The 15,560-nt window shown below is 52.9% G+C and overlaps 2 protein-coding genes across 2 annotated transcripts; one reads left to right on the top strand and one right to left on the bottom strand.

Moving 5' to 3' along the window:
- Window positions 1-3,219: 3,219 nt before the first annotated feature.
- On the bottom strand, window positions 3,220-7,888 carry LOC122391020 (SET and MYND domain-containing protein 4-like). The gene is made up of 4 exons (XM_043384540.1): window positions 7,214-7,888; window positions 6,914-7,048; window positions 5,001-5,122; window positions 3,220-4,574 (listed from the first exon to the last, which is right to left on the bottom strand). The coding sequence occupies exons 1-4, from the start codon at window positions 7,800-7,802 to the stop codon at window positions 3,432-3,434; spliced, it is 1,989 nt and encodes a 662-aa protein (XP_043240475.1). The 5' UTR covers window positions 7,803-7,888; the 3' UTR covers window positions 3,220-3,431.
- A 1,803-nt stretch (window positions 7,889-9,691) lies between these two features.
- Window positions 9,692-14,658, top strand: LOC122391005 (SET and MYND domain-containing protein 4-like). The gene is made up of 3 exons (XM_043384519.1): window positions 9,692-10,892; window positions 12,880-13,001; window positions 13,343-14,658. Exons 1-3 carry the CDS (start codon window positions 9,974-9,976, stop codon window positions 14,558-14,560), a joined length of 2,259 nt encoding a protein of 752 aa, XP_043240454.1. The 5' UTR covers window positions 9,692-9,973; the 3' UTR covers window positions 14,561-14,658.
- The last annotated feature ends 902 nt before the right edge of the window (window positions 14,659-15,560 follow it).

Below are 15,560 nucleotides of genomic sequence, written 5' to 3'. Positions count from 1 at the left end.
ATGTGACTCATGCATAATCTAATCGAAATCAGACATGCAAGCTCATTTCAAAACCGCACATTGCATGATCGTATGATTGTGACAGCTGCAAATCAGCCAAACGTAACTAGTTACGACGTCGTAACCCTCAGCCTATAACCATATTTCTGGCGCTGTGTATCGCCCACCATTGTGGTGTCTTATGCATGGACTGGGCAGGGCAGATGACACACAGGTGCTGTACTTCTGTTCCCTTCAGCTAGGCTCCTTTCACTGGGGAGCGGCGGCCTGTTCAGAGGCTGGGCTGGGTTCAGGGCTCGGTCAGTACAGTATCTGGGCTGGGTTCAGGGCCCGGTCAGCACAGAGGCTGGGCTGGGTTCACGGTCCGGTCAGCAGGCGGTGACCTGCCGCCGTCTTGAGATAAGGGCGTTCACCAGTTAGTCTGCCGCTGACTCACAGGTGAAAGAGGGAGAGAGAGAGAGAGAGAGAGAGAGAGAGAGAGAGAGAGAGAGAGAGAGAGAGAGAGAGAGAGAGAGAGAGAGAGAGAGAGAGAGGAGGAGGAGGAGGAGAGAGAGAGCGACGCGGGAGATCAGAGGACACACCTTTTCCCGACATTGGATTAACCACACGATAGAGAGGAAAAAGGTCACCGGGGTATCCGACGAATAACGTTTGATTGCAAAGTGGGAGTTTGACGATAAATTATTCCTGTTCGTCCCAGCAATACAATTAAATCATACAAACTGCAAATGTAAACAATGGTATCAGGTAAATGGTACAAACAGGTAAATGCAAACATACAACACATTATCGCAAGTCCCCCGTGCTAGTTATGTGTGACGCTGTTCCTCCGCCGGTGATGCTGTCCTGACTCAGCCAAACAGCCACTGACGGCACCGGTGGAGTCACTGTCCGCTGAGTCGCCCGGCCGGCCGGCTGTCCGCTGTGGTCGGTCGGCGGTTTCGGCCAGCTGCCAGCCTCTGTGGTCAGTGCGGCTCCGCCCGACTGACTCAGAGTTGGGCAACTCTCCCAGCGCCACCCCCACTCCCCCACCTACACTCCTAATCCTGATACCACTCCTACTGCCGGCTGGCTGCACAGCGGCAGCGGAGCGGAGGTATGTATAGGCGCCTTTCCGACAAGCTGAGATGACCAGCACGCAATCTTGTAGGATACGTACGTGAGCACGGAGTGGCAGTTCCTCTATTTCCGTCAGTGGGTGAAATATGATGTGATAGCTACCGGTTTCATCCCATGCCAATTTTAGTAATGGATGAAATACGTTTCTCTCCTAACAAAAAAGTTCAAACCATTATGGATGACTGCGAGCACACATACAAAATTAAGCTGACATTTTAGGTCTAGTTTTAATTGGCTAGCCAGCAACAAAAAAACTGTCTGATTTAGCACTATGGCAAAGCTAACTTGATTTCAGAGCATACCTAGCCTTCGCCTTCAATTCTGATATCGGTCATGTCCACCAGTCTCGAGCCATCATGGATAATCATTTGAATATCACCTAGCGTGGTTAGTGGCACCATACGATCAATGGTTTCGGGCATGGTCGGTATTCAGTAGGACGGTTGTGGCCTCCCGCTACTGATATTGGACTGAGAACTCGGTCATAGAGCTCGGATAAAGCCGTAGGTCAATCAAAACACGCTCAGAAAACATGAAGCAGCAGAGGTATATTTTACTGAAGGTAAGCACTTCAGGTAGCTTGGTGCCGAGGTTGCACTTGTTTTGGGTGCATTCTTTGGGAGGATAGGATGCAATAATGAAACTTCTACGCATCAGTTGCTTTACGAGTGACAGTAAACTCACCCATTCGTTAGCGTTCCTGCGCAGAATATCGATCATGTGCCCAGCATTTTGCTAAAAACAAGACGAATTTCACAAGCCACACTAGCATCAAATATCAATAGAGCTCAACAACCGCAACTGATTACCAGGGTGGCCCAAACTTCACAATCGATTAGCGATCAGCCGAATCATTGTAGGAAAGGTCAGGACTAGGTGCCACTCATGGAATACCGTGGAATAGTTATTTTCCAATCAACGACCGATACATTGGCAAACGAGGTTGTTTCCATTTTATGAAAGATTTCTAATCACTTAGCAACAGTAAACATATGTACAGCATCACCTCAGCAGACGATCTTTTCAGTGAAATTGGTTTCGACTATTTAATTTTTTACCCGATTACGCATAACATGCGCGGTTTGCTACGGATCATTTCTATGAATGTCTCCATTAGCTTCTAAGAATTTACGAAATGCATGCCTCTAAAGATGATTCATTCAAAGGCAGTAAAACAAAAGAGGCCGACAGCGCAGCTCACCGAACAGTCGCGGCTGCGGTGAGGCGCCCTTGACTGACGGCTGGAAACTGGGACAAGGTGGGCCAATGGTGGGCCGTTCCAGAGGCGCGCGCGAACACGGCTACTCACTACAGGGCGCGCTCCGCGCTGCTGCTGACGACGGTGACTCATACCGACGGCGGAACGGGTGGATAGGGTGCTTCCTGTATCAATGAGTAAACAGGTATTCACATGATCAGTGCCGATCCAGGACCAGTGCCGAAAAGCTTAAGAGAAGTCATCAATGCATGCATATAAGCGTCTAAGGGTTAAATAACTCATTTTTTCATCATCCCCAGAGAGGATGTCATGGCTTTTATAAAACATCCAATTTATCCTAATAAAAAATTTTGGCCTTGCACGCCACCTTCTATCAACAAATAACCTGCTTGACATTACAATCCGTGTTTTAATAGCAAAATGATTTTTGGACAAGATTAAACGATAAACATGAGAAAGCCGAAACTGAAAGGTGCCGACTGGTTTGGCCTTTAATCAGCCGCCCTCCACCTTCGACACCCATTATCGTGAATCACGAACTTCGTGACCCAGCAGCGGCGGCATAAAGCCGCTCTGTTCGATACCGGGAGGAAAAGGTGGCTGGAAGGTCCCGTTCTATGCACTCTGAGTCGTTACTGGGTGAGCGACGGAGTGAGGCCTGGATTTGGCGTGATATGGAGAAAGTTTTAATCGCGTTCGCCTGATTCTCAAGAAGCAGGTGAATATGGTTTAGACTTGAGCTGCTATGCTAATCATGTCTTGTAATCTGTGTGTTGTTGATATTGCAGGTTTCTTGGCACTTAGGTCCCGTAAATGCACAACTGAGATGCTAATAAGCATAAATGTTCGCTGTAGGTAATGCCATGAAAACTATCGCATTTGTTCAGTGAAGATATATTTCACATCATGATAACACGTAGGTAGGTAATGAACCTAATAACGGTAATAATTACAACAAGGGTTAGAAAGACAGCCATATTCATCAGTCATCACAAACTGACTAATGCAGCATCCGTATGTTTAGCTCTAACGAAGCGCCTAGCAAACGTCAACAACACAACTTGGGTAACATATCACAACTATGACTCTGCGTTTAGCAATCAGTGCCCTCAGCACCAGGACTCACATCGCCATCGACCAGATAGCACATCTTGAACACCTCCTGCGCATCATTCAGGCCTCTCCAGGGCAGCGCCACGCGTTTGTCCAGGAGGGTCACCAGCCGACCGACCCGGCCCCTGACCTCTGCACTGGCCTCGCCGTGCAGAACCTCGGCCACCGCCTCCTCCAGCTGACCCGCCGCACGTGCCACGTCAGCCGTGTACGCCGCCACGTCCGCCACGTGACCACACGTGGCGACCTCTCCGCCGCACGTGCGGCAGACGGGCCGCGGCGGCCCGCTGGGGATGTCGGGGTACGTGGGAAGGTCGGCCACACACGCCGTACACTGGCAGACGAAGTAGTACTGGCGGGCGAGGCCCCTGCGGCGCTCCTCGCGCGGCATTAGGGCGTAGTGGTAGCCGTAATTGTCGCACAGCTCCTCTCCGCTGGCTAGAGGACGCAGCGCGCGCAGCACTGCAGTCGTGCCGTGGTAGCCGCGGAACACGTTGGGGTCGCACGAGTGGTTGGTGAGGCTGTGCGCCGGCAGCACGGCTGCACCCGTCTGCCGAGTGGTGGCTCCGGCCAGCCCGCCGCCGGGCAGCACCTGTTCCGACACCTCGTGCGCGTTACACGGGTACGTCTGCAGGTGGCGCAGTAGCTCCGCGCTGACCGTCACCAGCGCCCGCTTGGCCGCGCCCGAGATGGTGCTGATGTCGTTACTGGTGATAATGCTGGTGCCGTTGCTATCGCCGTTCATGGTGCCGTTGCTAGTGGTGCTGGTGCCAGCGTTGGTGCTCATCTCTGCCGGCACCAGACTGCTGCCGGTCAGCAGCCGGCCCAGGAGGACGGCCATCAGGGCGCGTTTGAAGAGGTCGGCCGCCGGGCGCGCGGACACGTTCCCCTCCAGGTCACGGACGCGCCGGTAGTCGTCAGAGCGGTACTCTGGGGGCAGTGGGGCGCGGCTCTGCGCCTGACTGGCCACCAGCCGCTGCCAGCCGGCCACCACCACCGAGCGGACCGCCAGCAGCGCCATCTGACCAGCGTCCAGAGCCACCAGGTGGCCGTAGATGGGGCACTCGACCGAGTGGTACTGCTCCCAGGCGGCGGCGCGGCATCGCCGGCTACAGAACCGCACCTGGGAGAGGGGGGAAGGTCAGGTCAGGTCAGTGTCTGAGATTTACCAATGGCGATTAATTGTTTTTTTTTTTAAGACAGAGCCCTTCTCCCACCTCTCCTCCACATAAAGCAGGCAGCCAATAGGCACCATTCTCTCATTTCTGCGCAAAGGAGACAGCCAATCAGAGCAGTTTTCTCAACTCCACGCAGCGCTGACAGCCAATCGTGGCGTTCTCTCACCTCTACGCAGTAAAGTCAGCCAATCAGAGTCGTTTTCTCACCTTTACCCAGTGAAGCCTGCCAATCAGTGTCGTTTTCTCACCTCTACGCAGTGAATTCAGCCAACCGGTGTCGTTTTCTCACCTGTACCCAGTAAAGCCAGCCACTAGAAGTCGTTTGCTCACCTCTACGCAGTGCAGACAGCCAATCAGGGTCGTTTTCTCACCTCTACGCAGTGCAGACAGCCAATAGGCGCCGGTGACCAGCGGCAGCAGTGGTGGCAGTGCTGTTTACTTTCTTCCGGGAGCACCACGGCACAGTACGGCTGCTCAACCATCAGAACCTCCCCTGGTGCACAATATGGGCAAACGGGTGTCACAAAAGCACCTTGCGTTTATATCAATGAAGAAGTAAGGATAAAATATGCCGAAAACTAATAAAACTTTTTGGAGTACCCTTCACCCATAGTTCCATTAAACCCATAGCAAACACAGAACGATGGGTATCTTCATACGCATTAAATGAGAGCAATTTATTTGAGTGTATATCTAACAGATATCATTGCCAGGATACGCGGTTTACCTATATTAATATGTTAAGGCATAGTCTTGGTCAAAAGCATCTACATTGACGTGGCAAGCCATCCTAAACAAGACAAGTCTCGTATTAATCATCAACCGATTTTCAAGCAATGAGACATGCCAATTATTGTCTCTTATGTTCGCTTGTCGTTATTTAAAAGTTTCGTCTCATTCGAACATTCGTCGACTATGAAAACGACTTCCAAGAAGTACGGCAACTCCCATGTTTTTGGTAAACGGTATCCATATCGGTAAACTTTAGACCGATAAATAATTTTGTCCGCTCAACCATAATGCAAAATTGGTAAATAATGACACCCATCTAATGAATACCATACGGATGCGACAAAAATGCGATACAGCCAAAACTACGTATACCAACAAAGTAAACATAAATTATGTATACAAGTGCGACAGAAAAATATACATCAGCGAATGAATATACAACTGGTAGCGACTAAGTTACGGAGAAAGGGGGGGGGCCGGGGGGCAGGGTACAGCCGAAATTCGGGGAGGGTCGGGTAAGCGCTGGGGAGAGTTGGAGGGGGGGGGGGGGGGCAGCCGGGTCAGGGGTACAGCCCAGATGTGGGGGGGGGGGTGATGGGGGAGCGAACCGATACATGACATCCATCAGCTGAAATTGGGTAGATATGGTGAGAAAGGGTGAAACTCAGCATCCCGAGGTATTTACAGTTAACACATATAACACAGCAGTGGGATGAAAAAATAATGATGCCGAAGTAAAGACGCTGGAAGGGAGGCTGAAATCCATAGCTTCAGTTTAAAGGGGAAACAGAGGGAATGAGTAGGAGTCTTTGCAGTGTTGAAGTCGAGAATGCTGTCAAAAGAAGTTGTCCGTTTGATAGCACATACGTGATGCAGGTATACCGACTGCCAAACGCCACATGCCAGCTGTAAAGAGGACCGGCGCGAAGCTCAGTGGGTGGTGCCTCTCGAAACACAGGCCACGGCCATCTGTATAGGTAGGGTCCACAGGTAGGTATGGGAGGGTAGAAAAGTGTGCCGCGGGACGGGGTGAACGGGCTCTTACCTCGGCTTCAAAACACCACTGGGCGCCGGCTGTGGCCCTTGATAGTACGAAACAGAGGGCTGCATGTTATGATTAGAAAGAAAACACATCTGGGCAGTAATCAAGTTAAGGGCAGCGATAGCCAGCTGGGAAGAAAGCACAACTTTGCAACATCAATATTTGCATCACAGACTGGATTCCAGAACAAAGCTTGTGCAGCTGCCCACTAATAAGTCATCTAGCAAACCCAATGATATCCTAGATGATTATCACAATAGCAAGCATCGATTCCAAGCTCGTCAGACTTGGATCACGACTTGGCCACACTATTTATTGCAACATGAGGGGTTGCACCTGAAGAGCCAAAAAGAGACATCGCAGAACACTCTCTCGCTCCTCACAGGCAGGCACGCTGCACGGCGCTGACTCGTGACGCTACCCAACCTCCATCCGCCTACTTCACCCATCTCAGTAACCCTACCGTCCAGGGTCAGCTCCCCCTCCTCAGGTATGCACCGGTTCGCTCACCTGGCGCCACATCCCGAGCGGCCACCAGACAGCGTCCTCGGCCCTCCTTGGTCTGCACTTCCACAGCCTCAGAGGCGGACGGCAGGAGCGGGTTCACCGAGGGCAGCGCCGGGGCAGCCGCACCTCGGAAACGACCTGAGAACAAAATAGCAGCGTGGCGTTTTGGCATTGTGCAAAAGCTAGTGCTCGAGTATTGCATTTCAGTTTGAAGCAGGACAAATGACACCAAGTTAGAGTATTTATAAACTTTAAACATTCGTGACTACATAGATCGGCTCTCGCTGTAAGAGGCCCCCTCACCGGAGACCAGTGTTTCCTCCTGTTCGTCGGTGAGGTCCGGGCTGAGGGTCGGCGTCTCCGGCAGCTCCGCGGAGGGCTCCCGCAGCGCCAGCTCCCGCAGCTTCTCCAGCCGCTGCTCCAGCTTGCTGTGCAGCCGCTGCGGGTAGCCGTGCCGCAGCGCCCGGCTCATATCGGCCAGACACGGCCCCAGGTGTCCCAGGCTGAGCAGCACGGCCGACCGGTTGGCCAGAGCCAGCGGCAGCGCCTCGTCCCCCTCCGGCGCCGCCAGCACGGCCTGCGTGTACAGCTGCAGGGCGGCGCGCTCCTGGCCCCGCCGGCCGTAGGCGGCGTTCCCGGCCGACCTCAGTCGGCCGCTCTCCGCCGGACACTTGAGCCGCGAGGCGCGCTCACGAGATGGCGCGCGCACGCAGTCCAGCGTCAGCAGAAAGCGCACCCGCGACTCGTCCGAGGTCATCGAGTTGAACTCCTTGGTCAGGTTCGTCACCTGGCCCTGCTTGGAGAGCGCCACGCACAGCTCCCGGTACTGGGTTTCGAAATCCATGGCCTCGCCCTCCGCCACTGCGCCGTTGGGCCGACCACTAGCACCCATGGCTGCACCCACACCGCGCGTGACACCCGTGGGACGCTCTCACCGGCGCGGGCGGCAGTGGACTGAGCGGCGGCACAGGTGCGAGGCCCCGCCCACCGGAGCGGCGCACCGCCTGATAGGCGCAGCGCGCCGCCAGCGCCCGGTACAGCGGCTGACAGGGCGGCCGGAGGGATCACCGTCGGCCCGGTACACTCTCTGGCAAACCGTGCATGGTGCAAAACGGCGGATCTGTAAATGGGTGCGGTAGACTGCAGAAATACTGGATAGTGGCATGACACAGGCAATGTGCGAAACAGTAAACACTCGGCACACAACCATGCAATATCATAGAACTAGGCAAATGAGCAAATACATACCAATACACAAAGACACTTTTTTATCCGAATGGCTATGTGAAAGCTTTGCAGCTGCCAAACACGCATGATACATGCATGCATTTTTCTCAAGACGATTAAAAACAATGTGCCTTTGAAGTCAAATTCATTCCAGTTCTTATCACCATAACCACTGATCAGTTTTCCATACCAGAAAAAAGGCGCAGTTAGGTACTTACCTATAGCTATTTTTAATACGGACCCAGCATTTGACTTCATCATTGGTTTGCTTTGCGACTGAAAATGGCTAATGATCAACGCAAAGCTTTAATAATATTGATAAGTAAAAATATTCATTGCTCAGTTTGTGTATTTGAACTTCGATCTCACCAGTCCGGATCGAATAATACACAGTAAGCGTCTGTTCGGATAAACATAACCGAAGACCATGCGTAATTTCACAGCCTGCGAAAAGCATTCACATTGGGCCGCGGCTTGATGCAAAAGGTCTTCCACAAAGGTGAAAGAGCTAGGTTATGGTCAAATATCCAGACAACCAGCAGAGCATACAAATACAATGAAGTCACTAGGCTAATATGATACAATGGAAAGTGAATTGTGAAATGACGTTTATTGTAACAAAGACACAAGTACCTACATCAAAGCTATAAAAACTGTGTTTTTCATCCGGATGCGAGAGCATATCCGGGCGTCATTTATTCTGTGACATAAACCATGACCATCGTTGCTATATTTTGTAAAACGGCATTGATATACCATACGCAACAAGCCTATTGTGTGCGTCTGCCGGTGCATGTCCCCATGACATTCGTTAGTTGTATCTTAGATCTTCTATTTCAATAAAGCACCAGAGACCACCAAGTCTGATGTAACAGCTCCATCGACAGACGATTCGTCGTTCGTGTACTGGCCCAGCGTTAGTTGGTGCACCGACAGACTAGGCGCTGACGATGTTTACTCAAACTAACGGATAGGGAGATACGCGGGCATCGTTTGTTTACAGAAGAGTTATTACAGCACAATCAGCGTATGTGTACTCAGACCGTTTAACGAACATTTTGAATAAGATGTATCTAAACGAACTTGTAGTAAATAAGCTAAGATATGATGTAGCTCAGAGAAAATTATTCGTTATTAGCGGATAATATTAAAAACTGAAAAGTGAAAAGCACGGGCGTATAAATAAACGTTTATCTATACGTCCGTGGTGGAAACGGAGGATTTATTTCCCTGATATAAGAATAAGCCCAGATAAAACAGAAGCTGTCTTCTGCAGTGTAGAACCTCCTGTTTTTCAATTTCCTCGCCCGGCATTTAGATAACTCAACTGAGAAAAAAATAAAGCCACGTGTGCTCCTCGTGGCCTCGCCACACCCCAGTCTGTAGGTAAATATGCACCCGCGGACGCTTCAGTCACCGCTGCGTCGTTGGCGATGAGGCTGGGTCAGCGGCGGCCGGCCACGAGCGTCGCAGCCCCCCCCCCCCTCCCCTCACGTACCCAGAATAGACCCCCGGACGTATTGGGTTGCCTCAGCCGGCGGCGCGGTCACGTGACTGAGAAATTCGGCGGCGGTAGCGGCGGAGGACGGCCGATGGATGACGGTGCCGGGTCTGTGAGCAGTGAGCCGTGCAAGGCGCGCTCGGCTCGCAGTCTGTTAGCCAAGCTGTTGAGTCGTGTTTGTCCTGTGCAGCCAGAGTGACAACTGAATCATCGAACTTTACTGGAATGAAGCTGTGCTGATTGGTGAAAACTGGTGATATTTGAACGTACTTACTTCACTGTTTTGACCACCTGACTGTACGAACAACTGGAGCAGTAGCTACCTGGTTTACATCATGTCTACGGGAGTGGACTTTGAGAGCCTGCTGCGCGGCCTGCACGGCAGTCTGGTCAGCTCCGGCCAGGTGCAGGCGGTCACCGAGCAGTTCTCGGCCCTGGACACGGACATGGAGCGGGTGCAGTTCCTGATGAAGATGCCGGAGAGCGGCCCCCTACAGCAGGTAACCGGCGGCGGACCTCCGCGCTCCGCCGCCGCCTCTGAGCAGCTCCGGGCAGACGGCAACGCCTGCTTCGGGCGCGGCGAGCACACGGCCGCGCTGCGCTTGTACTCGCAGGCGGCCCAGTGCTCGCCTGCCGGCTCCCCACAGCTCAGCCTGGCACTGGCCAACCGATCGGCGGCGCTGTTCCAGCTGGGCAGGTACGGGCCCTGCGAGGAGGCCGTGCAGCAGGCGCTCCAGCACGGCTACCCGCGCGAGATGCGGTACAAGCTGCACGAGCGACTGGGGGAGGCGCGCCGGCGGCAGGGGGACGGCGCCGGCGCCGAGAGGGCCTTCTGCGCGGCACTGGCCGCCGCCAGGAGCGCGCCGCTGGACGCCCGGAGAAGGAAGCAGCTGCTAGTGAGGCTCGATGGCCTGGTGTGCCGCAGCGCAGCGGATCGCGTCAAGAGACTGCTGGAGACGGGACAGGAGGGGGAGCTGCAACCGGAGCAGACGGAACATTCAGACCAGAATCGAGAGCGGGAGAGGACGCAGAAGCAAGGAGAGCAGACAGAGCAGAGGAAGGATGAGCAGAAGCAGAGCAGCGGGACGAAGAGACGCCGGGAGGAGAGGAAGAGCCCGTCGCCCTCAGTGCCGCAGCTGCCGCCGCTCTCCCATGGTCCGAGCGAGGTCGTACCGGCCGCGTCAGCTGCGGTGGACCTGGTGGTGACACAGGAGAAGGGCAGGATGCTGGTGGCCAACCGCGACCTCTCACCAGGTCAGTCAGTGACCTCTCACCAGGTCAGTCAGTGACCTCTCACCAGGTCAGGAGCTAATTGGATATCATTGGGAAGGTTACAACATCTCGTTGTTTCACGTGTTTTACACTTTGCAATATGGTAAACAACAAAGTTTAGTGTATGCATGAGATTATCAGTGTGGCTGTCCACACTGTTCCTACACTTCGTCTCCTCGTAGCCGTCTTCTTAACCTCGCAAGCCGTGACCTTGCCACCGCATTGCAGCAGCGCGCAGATTAGTTAGACGTTCACGCTCACATGTCTACGTCCGTTTTCGGTTGCTCTCTGTGATAGTCTTCTAGTTAGCATTAGATGTTTTAATAAGCTCATATTCCTAAATCCTAACAGCACGTTTTAGCGTCTCCAAAAACATTACAATTTTTTTGAAAATCTATATAAAATTTGTTTACTTTTACATTTGAAAACTTCAGCTTGCAAAAAGCACCTGACATGCAATAAAAACGCTAAGCCGTAAAGTTTTTAAGTTCCATCATTACTAAAGTATTGCTTTATTATTGAAAAAATATCAACATGTATGTTATCTAGGACGTCTCCTCCATCCCCCAGAAAGACAACATTAGCCAGAAGTAGCTTGTCTAGAAACTACCTGATGGATTGGCAAAATAGTAGGTGATACTAATTTGGATATGCAATGATTGGTTAACAGAAAAATGCAAATATTTTCCTAACCTAATGTATATAAATGTTCTAAGCTATTTCTATATATCTTGTTGCCATTCGTATTCGACATTCCTCGGTGAATTTCGGGGAAATACTCAAAATACATTGTGATAAAACGCAGAAAATACATCCGCTGCTACTAAGGAAAAAAACTTGCCATTGTCTGCACGGAATATGTTATTCGTTAATTAACATTGTGATATAGGCCTATACTACTTATCACACTGGTAGGCAATATCAGTGTATCTACTTTGTGCATGAACAATGCTAACACGTATCGGATTTGTTCAAACTGCATACTTATCTCTAAGCGTGACGGCCATATGTCAGCTGCCGTATTTGCAAATTAGTGCTGCGTCTCGTCTTTTCAATAAAGGGACTTTTACATGCTACCAATGCCTCCCTTTCATCTGACACCTCATGTTTTCGTTTCCAGCAACTGTCAGGAGCGAAAGGAGGGTACCTGCCGGCAGGTGCTCATAGCTTCTACGAGCTTGGCACACTAGCCGTTGGAGGTATCGAGTATCATCGCCGAATTTCACCCCCCCCCCGACAACCCCTCGCGCCCTGACCATGCATTCCCAATGTGACCCTGACCTGACCGCCAATGCAGTAGCCCCGTGCCGAAGCCTGAAGGTGTTCTGAAAGCCCTCTCCCATCCCGCAATATGTCCCGCAATGCTTCATTTTCAGGTGGAACAAAGGCATGTAGGTACCGTGTTTTAGCTTGGTCATGCATTATGAGCCCTTCATCAATGTATTTTTGCTCACCAGATCACTTTCCTGATTTTTTTTTGACCTGAGTGTATCACCCTCGTAGCAATAAATGGGCCATTTGCCGATACATTAAGCTTGAAAATTGTTTCCGTTAATTATTCCTTTCGGTACACTTTCATTCAAAGTATACCTAATGCACTGTTGGCTCGCTTTTTGTGTGTGCGCCTACAGATATAGGAATTCCACGATTAATGTTATTTAGCATTTGATAAGACAGACACAATTTATTTGGCATCTTTTACTACCACAACTCCACAGCCCCTAATTTGTGCTCCCCACCCCTCTTCCCTATTCGCCAGTGGGCCGTGGCCGTGGCCTCAGCCAGCTCCCCATTACAGAGTTCCAGGTCGGGCCACACGTCGACTGCCCGTCTGTCCCCCCCCCCCCCCCCGCCATGCCGCTCCCTCCCACCCCACTGTGTATATCCCCGCTCTCTGCTGCTGTCTCTGGCTGACCTCAGCCGGACCGTGCGGTGACCTGAGGTGACCTCTCCGCGGCCGTGTCTGCAGGCGATGTTGTGATTGTAGAGCCTGCGCTGTGCTCCGCCACCCTGCCGGACTCGTGGGCCACCCACTGCTACCAGTGCTGCGCGCGCCTCCAGGAAACCGTACCCTGTCTGTCCTGCTCATCGGTCAGTGACTGAAACCGTTATTTCAGACTATTGTTGGATGTGCAGCTTCTCGGTCAGCTTCAGTATGTAACAGCTTGAAGGATTGTCCTGATATTATATAGGGCCAGCTGAATTTAGTCGCTCAATTTGAGGCTTCGTTTATAGGTTACACGTCATGAGAAATAGCAAATTAATGATTAAGACATTCATCAGACCTTCAATGTTCAATGCTCATTGTCCATTATTCAATATCCATGTTATCATAGATTTAGCCAGAACAAGTGAAAATGCCCTTTCACCAGACATTTTCGCACTATTCGACCCTCGTGGGCCGCCCCTGACCCTCCGACGGTCCCCTGCAGGTTCGGTTCTGCTCGGAGGCGTGCCGGACGGCGGCGGCTGATCAGCACGTGCTGGAGTGCGGCCTGCTGGAGCGGCTGCTGGAGCTGGACGTCGGGCCGATGGCGCTGCTGGCGCTGCGGCTGGTGGCCGCTGCTGGACCGGAGCGGCTGCGGCGGCAGCGGCTGGGGCGGCCCGGCGATACCACCGGGTCTGGGGGAGAGGGCTGCTCCCCCGGTCAGCTGGACGCGGCTCGAGGTCTGGTGGGTCACACCAAGCAACGCTCCGTGGCCGACCTGTTCCGTCGCACCGCCACCGCCGTCTGCCTGGCCTGTCTTCTATACAGCCAGCGTGGCGACAGCTCGACTCGTATTGAAAATTCACGGAATGAAAACGGCGAAACCACACAGAGAGAAAACGGCACATCAGAACAGAGCAGTGTCCGAGAAGAGAATGACGTTTCGAAAGAGGGAAGTGACCTCGAGGAGACGGCCGCCGCTCTGCTGCACTACCTGCAGTCTCTACCGTGTAACGCGCACGAGATCTCTGAGCAGGTGGTGCGTGGCGAGGAGGCCGAGCTGCGTGAGGTGGGCGCCGCCGTCTACCCGAGCGTCAGCCTGCTGAACCACTCGTGTGACCCGAACGTGCTCCGCGTCAGTCACGGCACGGCCTGCGTGGTGCGCGTCATCCAGCCGGTGCCGGCCGGCGGCGAGCTGCTCGACAACTACGGCTTCCACTGGGCCGTGCAGGGCTGGACGGAGCGGCAGGCGGCGCTGCGCGGACAGTACTTCTTCGACTGCCGGTGCCGCGCCTGCACAGAGGACTGGGCGCCGCACATGGACCTACCCGAGAAGGAGTACTTCCTCTGCGACCTGTGCGACGCGCCGCCGATCTACTGCTACCACGAGAAGGACGCCAGCAAGGTGGAGGCCTTCACCAGGTCCCGGAGGGCGTTCATGAAGGCCATGGAGAGGAGGAAGCAGAGGGGTGGCACAGCTGATGACGTTGAAGCGCTGGTTAACCACATGAGGGTGATGCAGAGGGTCATCGCCAAGCCGTCACGGGAATTCAACAACTGTCAAGAGGCAGTGAAGCTGCACTTCTTCGCTGAGGGGAACTCCTATCAAGAATTGGCGGAAAAGCAACCAACCGCAAAGAGCATGCTGAAGGAGGCTGGCACAACCGAAACACTGAACTGCATCGAGAGGCTATATGGGAAGAATAAGCGAATTACTGCATGAGTGCTTGCTAGTCTCCAAACGTTATCATTTTGTAAATCGTCTGAAGCTTAGATAGAATCAATGATATTGAGAGTCTGTAATACATCGCATGCTTAAAATGACCTTTTTGGTTGTATGCTGCAACTTTACTACGTTCTTCTGTACCTATTAGTATTGAAGCAAACACGTGCAAAGAGATGCAAAAATCGGCACATAACACGACTGAAGGCAAGCGCTCCCCACAACATCGTACTTATGCACTGTATTGACATTTGAACTAACAATTCAAAGTGGTCTGCCACAGAGTGCACGCCGCTTGATTTAATCATACAGCGGGACGCACGTCTGCTAATTACTTCGTGAGTTTCGTGATCGGACAGACGGTGATCCCGACACCGTCCCCATATGAGTCTTGATTCATACACAACGGAAGCGACCTGTGGCCTGGAACAGGTCCCGCGTGCTCTCTGATTAGCTTGTTACACTTGGCCATGAACCATCTGAGGATCGTGAGGTGATTGCTAACCGCACATACCAGACCACACTGTTACGTGTATTGCCTCATAACCAGAGCATATATCACACAGTTGTATTCATCATTCGTATTTGCACATCTCTCTGCACCAACTCATAAATCAGAGGAGGGTCGGGTTCGCCGGGTAACGAGAGCTCGGGGGACATTTGGTCCGCCCCCCGGCCGGCGCGGTGCACGACTGACCTGGCCGCGGTCCGCACCACTCCCAACGGGTCAGACGGGGTCATCGGCGGGCCCCGCGCGGCCGGGTGCGGCGCGGCGCGGCGCAGAGGGCCGCCACGATCGTCACGAGTGCGCCAGAGTCGCCGCGCTGTGGTGCCATTGCTCCGCGGCTGCTCCTGCACGTCATGCAGACTCCTGCGGCTGATCGGGCGTGCGATAGGCGTGGTGGTGGGATGGGTGGGGGTGGAGGAATGACCAGTGTCGCATGAAGTGTTCACACGTGCGCGGCCTGACGGACATGAGTGTCAAGTTGATTATGAAACT

The sequence above is a fragment of the Amphibalanus amphitrite genome, unplaced genomic scaffold (assembly GCF_019059575.1).
Source record: "Amphibalanus amphitrite isolate SeventyFive unplaced genomic scaffold, NRLGWU_Aamphi_draft 000418F_arrow, whole genome shotgun sequence".
NCBI lineage: Eukaryota > Metazoa > Arthropoda > Thecostraca > Balanomorpha > Balanidae > Amphibalanus > Amphibalanus amphitrite.
The sequence above is the reverse complement of the archived record's forward strand: the minus strand, read 5'-3'. Positions and strand labels throughout refer to the sequence as shown.